The 11,599-nt window shown below is 53.3% G+C and overlaps 1 protein-coding gene across 1 annotated transcript; it reads right to left on the reverse strand.

Moving 5' to 3' along the window:
- Positions 1-265: 265 nt before the first annotated feature.
- LOC124681791 lies at positions 266-1,733 on the reverse strand. The gene is made up of 2 exons (XM_047216614.1): positions 641-1,733; positions 266-297 (listed from the first exon to the last, which is right to left on the reverse strand). The coding sequence occupies exons 1-2, from the start codon at positions 1,731-1,733 to the stop codon at positions 266-268; spliced, it is 1,125 nt and encodes a 374-aa protein (XP_047072570.1).
- Between the last annotated feature and the right edge of the window lie 9,866 nt (positions 1,734-11,599).

An 11,599-nucleotide genomic window follows, 5' to 3' on the forward strand; every position in this document is an offset into this window, starting at 1 on the left:
CTTAAACCACTACTTAGGATTGAAAGAGAAGATACAATACGAAACTTCCCAACTGCAAAGAGAATATACTAAACTGACCATGATTACAGAGCAACTCATCTCCTTTTTCAACTGCCACACCGGCAACATAACATACCAACACTGACAATGGCAGTCTACTTCCTGCCTACCTACTTAAACAGTCCAACTGAAAGCAAAATACTTAGCTTCATCTTCGCAGCAAGCCAACAGCAGCAGGCTCATGTGACTGGATGACTGTGAGTACTCATGGCGATGGCAGTCTGCCCATAGCATGACCTGAAAAGATACAGTTGATTACGCTTATAATCATGTTATAGCTCTTCCTTCGAACTAATGAGGTGTGAAATCTAGAACATTGACACTATTCCAATTACATCTAAGCTAATTTCGAGAACTGTCAAGAACAATTTGAATTAAACATGTTCCCTGCAGAGAAGAGGCTGAAACAAACAAAATTAGCCGCAAGGGGCAACGAGATGCTCATAAGATCGCCCCTTCCACAATTTGACTAAATATTCAGAAGTTGCATTTTCTTTGCTAGCAGCAACTAGGTGCATATGGCATTGCAACTACTTAAAATATCACAATTCATATCCAAGCAGACATGCATAATATGTACCTGGAGTGTAGAAGCTCATGTAGGGGACTACAATGACTTCGTAGTTTTTTGACCTGCAGGTGTGTACCTGACGGACATGGCCTGACTTGAGCTCCATGGAGAACACTGTGTTACCTGCCCTCACGAAAATGAGGCCAGGGCCATCGGCGAAGCCAACGACCTCAGGTGGATTCGTGAGGCCGCGAGTACGGAGCATCGTCTTGTGCTGTATAACTCTGCGCTGCACCCATTCCACATCTCCGCCAGGATCGGCCTTCATCGACCACAGGTAGAGCCTGCCATTCTGCACTCCGGCGAAACCCAGTGTGGCATCCTCAGCTTTCACGATGACAGTGCAAGAGTAGTACTCGTGCTGGGAAGGCGGCCAGATCACCGTGAGTTCCTGCGCGACGATGTTGTACCCGACGATCTTGAAGTTGTTGTAGGGATCGCAGGTGAAGTAGACTGTGTTCCCCACAAGGACGCTAGGCCGATCGTTGACGAACGCCGGCTCCTCAATCTCAATTCGCTGGCTCCACGCACCGGTCTCGGAGGAGTAGGTGCAAGCGAAGGTGTAACCGTGGTCGTCAGAGCCCACGAAGGCGACACGGAAGGGGCCACCGTGGCAGTCGAGGTGGTCGCAGCCGGCAGCGGCGCAGACCACCGCCGCGTTGAAGCCGAGCGCGAAGACCGGCACCTCGGGGACCTTCCACTCTTCGCCCGTGACAGGGTCCCAGACGACGAGGAGCTCGTCCATAGCGGTTTTAAGGAGCACGCGGCCATGGCGGGCGTCGAGCACGCTCATGCCGGGGTGGTCGGGGGCGGCGGGGCGGAAGGTGAATGTCGGGAAGAAGCGGGTCATGCCGCCGAAGTGCTCCTTCAGGTTGAGGACGAAGCCGAGCATGGGTGGTGTTCGATGGAACGCGCGGTACCTGCCGAGGAAGGCCTTGCTGGTGAGGAGGCGACGCCATGGTTTGCAGACGAGGGCGGCGCGAGCGAGGTACGCGGGGTCGTCTGGCGGGAGGCGGAGGAGGATCTCCGGGGCCATGTCGGCGATTGTCCGTGGCGCCGGGGCCGGCGCGTGTCGAGGCCGCTTCGGCTCGGTCGTGTCCATGGTTTGCTGGCTTGCTTTCTCGATGCTAGGGAATATCGAGGAGGCTAGAGAACGGCGGCCGGCATCGGAGGAAGTTGAAGGGAATGGGCACGATGGAGAAGGGCGGCGGCGTGGGACTGTGGGAGGGATCTAGAGGAAGTTGGCTCGAGAACTGCGCGGGCGTAATGGATGGGACGTGGGAAAGAGGAACGGGTTGGCGCCCGATTTCAGCAGCATTTGGCGCGCATATTGAAATGTTCCCGCCAACTAAAATCTTTCAGAACTTCTCCTAATCTATACCTATACCTAATAATAAAGAAAATAAGGCTTCTTGTTCGTCCGTTTTTATTACCCCTGATGTTGCTTCAAATTACAGCACCTGCCACCGATTAGTAAAAAAACGGTTCGTTTTCGTGCGCCGAGTCGAGGCGTGCGGCGTTCCGGTCTGGCCCTGGTTGAGTTCATCCACGAGCCTTTCTCCTTGGTTGAGTTCTTACCGAACTCAAATCCCCGTCGATTTCCTTTTGATTTCTTGCCCCCCACCCACGACAATCCGCTCTTATATACATCCTCTCCTCTGCTAGCCTCCTCTGATAGAGATTCTCGGTTTCTTCCCCTACGCGTTTCCTTTCTCCCGATCCCGATCCGGTGGAGATCGGCGGCGGCTGTGCGCGGACGTTCTTGGTCAGAATCTGGGAGGTATTGGCCACGAATCGATGCGGGCAAGGTGGATAGGGCCTGGCCGCAAGGAATCGTTCCGGGGCGGCAGCAACTCGCCGGATTTCGCCACGGGAATCGATGTGGGCAAGGTGGAGAGGGCATGTAGTGAGGAATCGTTCTGGGGCGCCGCGAGCTCGCCGGATTTCGCCGGCGGCGGAGCTGATGTCCACCGGAGCAGGGAAGAGGACAGTAGCAGTTCATGAAGGCTTCTCATCCCTACGCTCAGCTCCTGAATCGGTTGGGATAATTCTCGACCTGAAGTTGTTCGATGCAAAGGGCTAGCCCAAATTCCCGGGATTCTTGGTGCAGAAAGAGCTAGCCCGCCTTAGGCAGCAGCTCATTCAGGAATCCACTACCAGCGACCGGAAGTTTATGCTTTTTTTCCATGCATAATTTGCTCATGAGTCATGCCATTGTTGTTCTTTACGGGAATTGCATCACAGTTGGCATGAGCGTCTGATCATATTGCCGCCAAGCCCGGCAACCGTGCACACCCATGAACTGCTCCACCCCTTGGTTCGGCTTGATTTGGTCAAGGTTCTTTATCATGGCTCAGCTTCTTTGGCCATGGACGGGATTGTCGGATCGACCGATACTGTGCATATCACCTTGTTTATCAGTGAGGTCGAGCATCTCAAAATTTGAGAGCATGTTTGAAGATTCTTCTCTTGGTTGGCATTGGTCAACGGGTACCATGTGTCTCCCTTGCAATTAAGATGACAGTCAATCTCATCCCCCAACTTCAGCGGCAGTGGCCTTTCTTAATGGAGCTCTGATGCAGGGTGTTAGCGAGAGTATCAGAAACACAGACGATCACAATGATTCCCTTATTCAACAGCAGAGGGTGTTGACTGCCCCTTGAAAATTTAAGACATAGTTTTCGTTACGGTGGTTAATCATGTACAAGGCAAATCAATAATAGCTTGCTGGGGCCAAAGAGTTAAGCTGATTGCTGCAATATTATCCGCACATACAAACGGTGCCAGGAGCATTTACAGAATTTCGTGCCTGCATTTGCCTGCGATTTTGCTTGGATGAAAATGCTTTTTGAGAATGACAAGAGTTTTTCTAGATCAAGAGGACTAAGAGTTTCATGAATTTAGTTTTTTAGCAAGTCGGCGTAAGAGTTTGGGCATGAGGCTGGCCAAAAATTTAGTTTAACTTCTGCAGGTACTGGACATATATCATGTACTATAGGTGATCCCTGAATACAAGTACATGCATCGATTATGTAAACAACAGATCTGAGTTAACATGTTGGTTGCTGCACGGTTACAATTGTTGCTAGCAGATTTTTGAATTCAAATTGTTGCCATGATGCTCTACAGATTAAGTTCATGCTGTGATGTGGAGGACCAAGTAGTGTAGAACAGCTTTGTGATGTCAATGTACGCGCAAGTTTTCAGGAGCCGCTGAAGACCACGGGACTTCTTATGCGAGTAGTTAGTTAAGCTTGGTTCAGGCAGAGGATATGCCTATTTGTGTTGGCAGGGTTATAACCTTTTTCTTGCGATGAAAGAGCTGATGATATTGAGCAAGATTCTTACATAACGATCTAGAAAAAGAAAAAAAATACAAAGAGGCCCGTCCGGATCCCAACGATGTTAACGAAGAACGAGACACTCCGCTTGCGTGCCTCCGCTGCTCCGGTGCACAAGCCTTTGATCGGGAGAGTCCCTCTGCGGATGGGAAGTTGACGGTCCTCAGTGCCTCCGCTGCTCCGGTGCACAAGCCTTTGATCGGGAGAGTCCCTCACGGGAAGTTGACGGTCCTCAGTTACGGAGAACCTCCACCCTGCTCTGCCGTCACCGTCGTCTTGCTCATGACCACCACCTCCTTCGAGATCTTCTAACACCCGGATCCGTCGCCTCTTGGACTCCGGCGAGGGATTGACGCACTCCATAGCTCCGAGGAGCCACGAGCACGAAGGAGACGGCTGATCCGCGACGGTGCTCCACGGAGCACCACCAACGAAGGAGGAGACCACCGCCAGTAAAAGCCACTCCGACGACTCCAACACCTCCACAGCGCCTCTGGCTAGCATCCTACTGGAACCTACACTATGTACACGCTTAGATCCAAGGATTCCCTATCCTCCCGTTGCCGGAGCGGCCGCCAGAGGGCGAGGATCCACTGAATCGCCGGCGGTGAGGTGGTTCGAGCGGGGGGCGCACAAATCGCCTATCCTCTATTGTAGACGGAGGAACGGGTCGGTCTTGTGTGGAGTTCGGTAAGAAATAGATTTGGTATTTGAATGTAAGATTATATTCTGTTGAAAAATGAATTTGCACTGTGGCTAAAGTATGTTACTTTCATCGCAAAAATCGAAGCACTGAAACTTCTGATATGATGTTAACCGAGGCAGGATCATAGGTGGGTTTGAATTTCACCCTATATGGTAGAGACTACTGAGTAGCTACATTAAACTTTCTTCTGGTTTTACTAGATTTTTCACCCGATGCAACGCACGGGCATATTTACTAGTTTTTCTTAAAAAGAGTTTGCCATATCCATTAATTAAGAAAAATATGTCAGTTCCTTAACAAAAAGCCAGGCAAAAACTATACAACAAAACCAACACCACGGGTCGCGCTCACATCGCCACGAGTCCAAACCCAGTCAAAACTCAGTAACAACCAAACGCAAACTTGAATTACCACTCTATCAAATCTAGACGACCAATCAACACCACCGTAGAGAAGACGTCGTGACTGTTGTGGGAGAAACAGGATGCTTAAACGTAGATGAAGAAGCCAACCATCCGAAAAGCCGGAGGCGAGGGTTTTGGTGAGTTGCTGCTAGATCCACATGGTTGGGTTCAACCAGTATGCGAGGACAAATTTTCAGTTCTTCACCAAAAAAGCATATTTGTCTACATATGCATGTATTTGCGTCATCCCTAAAAAAGTTGCTCAATTTTAATATAGATACAAAGTATTTTAATTATAGATAGTACATCCTTATTTAGAAGAAATTGATTTTTTAGACGGGGAGAGTATCTATAAATGCTTTAGCATGTAGATACATATATCTAAAAGCCTTTTAGTGTAATACAAGAGCTCTTTTAGTGTAATACAAGAGCTCCTCTGGTGCCAGACTTTCAACCCCAAGAAATTAGTGACACATCTCAATAAGTATGATGTCTCCGTGATCCCATCTGTCGCCGGCGGAGGGTCGGCTGGCTGTAGGGCGTTGCCCATGAGTGGGCGATCTACGCCTGGTGTCTCCGCGTTGCCTCGGCTGGCCTAGGATGGTCGGCGGCGTTGGGGCCTGACCTGAATAAAGGTGGCGGTCCTAGGGTTGCTCTTGTGCGGAGATGAAGACCTGTCCTTCTTGATCTGGCCAGAGTGTTGAGTTTCAGAAGGCACGGCCGGTGAATGTAACAGTGCACATATTGCCTGGAGTTTGCTGGACCGAGTGGTATTCGGTTGTGCGCACCCATGCTTTTATTCCGACCGTTTGGTTTTGGAGGGAGCGGCGCGAAGCTCTGTTCTTTCTTGCCATCACGAGACATTTTGGTCCATGGTGAAGTCAGAGGTGGAGAATATCATGATGGCCAGATTGGAGTACTAGCAATGGAGGTCTAAGTCTATGCGTTGTTGAGGGACTTGTTTTGTGTTCCGGGCTTCACATCAGGGCTGGCAACATAGGTGAAGTTCAGAATCTTGCATTTTCAGGATGAAAATCCAAGGTCTGGCCTTAATTGATTGTCTCTGGCAATGACTTTGTTGAAGGTATTGTTTTGAAAGTGCGGACTATGGCTAGGCAGAGGTCGAGGATGAGATGGATCAAGGACGGGGATGCCAATTCCAAGCTGTTCCACGCTGTGGCTAATGGCAGGAGGACTAGAAACTTCATCCCTTCCATCAAACACGACGGAGAGGTGATTACCGACCAGAGTAGAAAGGAGGAGATCTTCTTTGATGCTTACAGTGGGTTGCTAGGGCAGATCAATAACAGGGAGTTCAGCCTAGATCTGGAGGCTCTTGGCTTGCCTAGCAGGAGAGAGAGTTTGGAGGATTTGGGCGATATATTCTCGAAAGAGGAAGTTTGGAAAGTAATCAAGGAATTACCTGCGGATAGAGCACCAGGGCCGGAAGGCTTTGTGGGTGCGTTTTATCACAAAGCTTGGACAATTATCAAGCCAGAAATCATGGCGGCAATCCTAAAACTATACTTGGGTGATGGAAGGGGTTTCGGGCAGCTGAACCATGCACTGATCACCTTGATCCCCAAAAAAACGGACGCACAGGAGGTGGGCGACTATAGGCCAATAAGCTTAGTACACAGCTTCGCAAAACTCTTCTCTAAAATCTTGGCTAATCGCTTGAGACCAAAGATGGAGGAGTTGGTGAGTCCCAACCAGTCTGCGTTCATAAAAGGAAGGAACCTGCACGACAATTTCATCCTGGTGCGCCAGCTTGCGAGGAAAATCAACAGCAGGAGAGAATCTGGAGTGCTTCTCAAATTGGATATATCCCGAGCCTTTGATTTGCTCTGATGGTCCTTTTTGTTGGAGGTTTTGCAGAGACTAGGATTCCCTGCAGCTTGGTTACGATGGATATTTATTGCTTTGAGAACAGCCAGTACCAGAATCGTGGTGGGCGGAACGCCTGGGAGGAAAATCATGCACGCGAGAGGACTACGACAGAGAGACCCTCTCTCGCCGCAACTGTTTGTATTAGCGATGGAGGTGGTTACGATGCTGTTTTGTCAAGCCACAGACCAGGGGATGCTTGCGACACTAGGGAACTGCTCACAAATACAGAGGCTATCGATTTTTGTTGATGACGTTGTCATTTTTTTCAAGCCGACGATCACGGACCTAGTGACGGTCAGAGAATTACTCGAGGTTTTTGGAGAGGCCACAGGATTCCGGGTGAATTATAGGAAGACGACTGCAACTGTCATCAGAGGAGGGGAGCATGAGCGGGATTTGGTCGCCAATGTGCTGCACTGTACAGTTAGCCCTCAAGCCGCTCACCAAAGCACAGTGGCAGCCCATGATCGATGCAGCCATCAAGATCATGCCGTCTTAGCAGCGTGGGTTAATTACCAAACAAGGAAGGCTTGTTCTTGTTCAGGCAGTAATGATAGCAAGACCAACTCATCATCTGCTCATAACGGAGGCGCCAGTATGGGTGCTAGAGGAGCTGGACAAGAGTTTCAGGGGTTTCTTCTGGGCAGCCAAGGAACGAGCGAATGGTGAACAATGTCTAGTTGCCTGGGACCGCATCTGCAAGCCCAAGAAATTTGGAGGACTGGGGATCAGGAATCTGAGAATGCAAGGCCTGGCGATGCGCATCAGATGGGAATTGATGGGGATATACCCATAGGGGGTGGGTCGCCAGTCCCACTCGCCATGAAGATGGAGACCTGGGTGGACCGCCAGTCGCCCAAGCGACTGGGCCCTGGGGCGACTGGGCCGTGATCCCGGGGTGAAGATCTGCGCGACTGGATAAGGAGTTTACTTGCGAGAGGGGTGGCGAATCCCGGATTAGTAGCGACTGTTATGATTCGGAGTTATTTCCATGTAACCCTAGATCGGGGGTGCCTATATAAACCCCCGACCTTAAACCCTAGAGGACACATTATTCGAGATCCAATCTCCCCCTGTAAGCTCTTGGCGTAGTCGCCGACTGAGCCACCCCATTGTAATTCTCCACTGAGCAATAAGATCTAGCAGGACGTAGGCCTTTTACTCTCCGGAGGGGCTGAACCTGGGTAAAACCCTTGCGTCTTGTGCACCTCGACCCGCAGATGGCCATGCCTCCTTGCCCCCGTATCAAGGAAGTGCTACCCCCGGTAGTACCTTCCGTGGTCACATCCACGACAGTGGCGCCCACCGTGGGGCATGGGGCATCAAGCCTTCGAGCTACGGCGAGGCCCTACTCGCCTACACGTCGGCCAAACTCGCCTCCACGCCGGCCGATCGCCTCCGGCCGGATGATCGCCACGGGCAACTTCTTCCACATCCAGCCAAGCTCTAATCAGCCGGCTTCCGCACCCCTCACGCATGCGTGGATGGTGCCGGTCGGCACGATCAACCTCTTCGTCGGGCTCGCCAGCGTCAGCGACCCCACTGAGCCCCGTCCGGGACAGCTCCTCACCGCCACTCTCCCGGTCAGCGGCGAAGTCTACGTCGAGGGCGAGTCAGCCCTGGAGGATGACGCCGACTCGGCGGCCACAGCGCTGGTCGCCGGGTCCCCCGCTGCGGCATCAGTCGCCGAGTCCACCGCCACAGCGTTGGTCGCCGGTTCCATCACAGCGGCGTCGGTCGATGACTCCATCTCCCCAGTCTCTCACCCGAGCAACTTCGAGGACGACTCCGTCCTCCCTATTTTCGGCTGCGACTCCGTCGACGCCCTGCATTACCAGTACCCGATCGCCGTCTTCATGGCGGGAGGTGAGGAAGTGCCTCCAAACGACCCCTTCTCCACGCCCCTCCCAGCAACCGCCAACGTGACCGAGATCGAGGCGCATCGGACGACCCTTGAGGAGCAGAGGAAGACGGAGCTTGCCGAGCGGCAAAAATTTCGCCTCGAGCAAGATGAGGTGAGAGCTGTGTCTCACTACCGTCAACAGCGGAATCGCCTGCGCTTGGAGCGCGCCGCGGGATTTCCCCAATGCCCGCCTCAACTTCGACGACCCAGACGGAGAAGTCCGGGTCGCCACCGGCAGAGCAGCGCATGGAGCGCCGCCACCACCACCGCCCCCACCGCCACCTGAGGCTCCCCGGGCGGAGGTCGACGCCAACGGCCTGCCTCTACACTCGTCTCCGGCCAACAATGTCGCGGCTGCTCAAGCCGTCCTCGCCAAACTCCCCGAAACTGGAGACGGTGCGATCCTCATCCAGCACGCCAAGGCCCTCGTCGCCAAGGCTCTGGAACAGCAGCATGCCGCTGCCGACTCGCAAGGGCGACTCTACTCGCGCTCTTCCTCCAGCCGCGCCGCTTCATCAGCGGCGGCGAATCGCGCGGTCGCCAACGTCAACAACTGCCCGCCACCAGCACCACGCGCAGCCCACTCGACCAACCATCGAGTCGAGCCACGCCCCGTGCGAGCAATGGTCGCCGCCAACGGGCAGCCTATCGACGCGCGCACCCACATAGTCAACGACCAGGAGTGGCGGGTGCGCAACCGCGTGAATGACCGCTACGCCGACGAACTCCCGCGCCAGAGCGCATTCAATCGGGTCGGCCCGGCGTGCTTCGGCCCCATGATCAGAGGCGAGCCCTACCCCGTAGGGTTCAAGGGGCCTCGCGACATCGAGAAGTACGACACCCACATCGACCCCACGGTCTGGATCGACTCGTACACCATGGCAATGGGCATCCAGGGCCACTCCGAGCTGCTCGCCGCCCGTTACCTGCCCCTCATGATGGATGGCGTAAACCGCCACTGGTTCAACACCCTCACTCCCAACAGCATCGACTCCTGGGAGGAAGCCCGCGCCGTGTTCATCCAGCACTTCGCCAGCGCGTACACCCGCGCAACCACCATAGAGGACCTAGATCGCTGCATCCAGGGCTCACGCGAGTCGACTCGCCGATGGGTGCAACGGTGGCAAGACATGTGGACAACCTCCAGCGGCATCAGCACGGACACGGCGATCTACTGCTTCCGGCGGTGCTGCCGGTACGAGCCGCTCAGCGCCAAGCTTCGCCGCGTCAGCAGAGACAACATCTCCATCGCCGAGCTCTTCGACATCGCCCTGCGCTACGCCGACGAGGATCCTGCAGTCGACTCGGGCGACGAGTATGGGCAACGGCGCAATCGCCGCCCCGCTCAGCCCGACAATCGCCGCGGCGACTACCGGTTCGGCGGCCGGTCAAGCAACGGCAAGCGCCGGGCAGACGGCGGACACACCGAACTCGTCGCCAACGCCGATTACGAGCAGCACGACCCGAAGTCCTTCCGTCGCGACAACCGCGCGCCACAGGAGGATCGACCTCAACGTGCGCAGCCTGCTGGACGCCACGTGCATCTACCACAGCAGGGAGGGCAAGCCCTCGACACACACGACGGGGAACTGCTACTCCCTGAAGCAGATAGAGAAAGCTCGTCGCGCCAAGGAAGCCGACGGCAGTAATCAGCACAAGGACCGCTCCAAGGACCAAGACCAGCATAAAGAAGATGGTTTCAACCGCAGCGCCGGCTCGTTCCATACCTTCACCGGGGTCGGCGACCGCCGGGACAGTAAGGTCCTCACAAGGGCGGTGGCCGTCCACGCAGTCATCCTCGACGACATCCCCCGTTGGCTCAACTGGTCCGAGCAGAGCATCACGTGGAGCCGCGAAGATCACGCCCCATGCATCGAGTACCCCGGCCGAGTGGCGCTAGTCGTCCGGCCCAAGGTGGCCGACAACTGGCTGCCAAAGACATTGATGGACGGAGGGAGTTCCATTAACATCCTGTACTGCGAGACCTTCCAGCGGCTCTGACAAGGTATTAACTTGTCAATGCCTACGTATTGTAGACTAGGTTTTCGTTGGACGTAGAGGGCAAGTAGATCTCGAAGGTTTTCAGCCGAAAAGTGCTCGACGATTAAGAAACTAGGGTTGTGTTGACAATAGATTCGATCCTCTCTTCGTCCCTCGACTCCTCCTTATACAGGAGGCGGAGCCGAGGGATTCGTAATACACAAGTTACAGAGTCCGGGAGGGTTTCCAACCCGTCCCGCAAGATTACAAGTTATACTTCCTAATACAATTCTAGCTTTCCTTAATAACATCTTGGGCTTCCGAATCTTCTTATTATTCGAGTTATGGGCTTTCAGTAAACCCCGGGTACCATCTTCGGCAGGCCCATTGGGGATGCCTATGTCAGTAGCCCCCGAGATTTTGCTTGAATCAAAGAGTCAGGGAAAATCTCCAACTTTAATCATTCAATAAATCTGCTGAATTTATCACATATCTTTGGGTATGCAATTATATATTGTACAGGGATGATGGTAGTTGGAGCTAGTTCATCTGACGGATCAGGTACTAGTTAACTGCTCTAGTGGCAATCCGCAAAAACCTACTTCAAGATCACGTCCCTGGACATGATCTCGGGATACTGGTGTAAACTTCGACAGGTGCCGCTTAAGGTCTTACCATTCTGTCGAGTCCCAGTCATATTTTATCGGGTACCTAACGCGTCCATTAGGATTTTTCTTCATATCT

Source organism: Lolium rigidum, unplaced genomic scaffold, assembly GCF_022539505.1.
Source record: "Lolium rigidum isolate FL_2022 unplaced genomic scaffold, APGP_CSIRO_Lrig_0.1 contig_56364_1, whole genome shotgun sequence".
In the NCBI taxonomy this organism is placed as follows: domain Eukaryota; kingdom Viridiplantae; phylum Streptophyta; class Magnoliopsida; order Poales; family Poaceae; genus Lolium; species Lolium rigidum.

Bases quoted from the DNA above. Each gene is read 5' to 3' on its own strand.
- LOC124681791 (XM_047216614.1), bottom strand. From the start codon at position 1,733: ATGGACACGACCGAGCCGAAGCGGCCTCGACACGCGCCGGCCCCGGCG. The intron at 298-640 runs GTACATATTATG...GTATCTTTTCAG, and splicing joins CATGAGCTTCTACACTCCAG to GTCATGCTATGGGCAGACTG.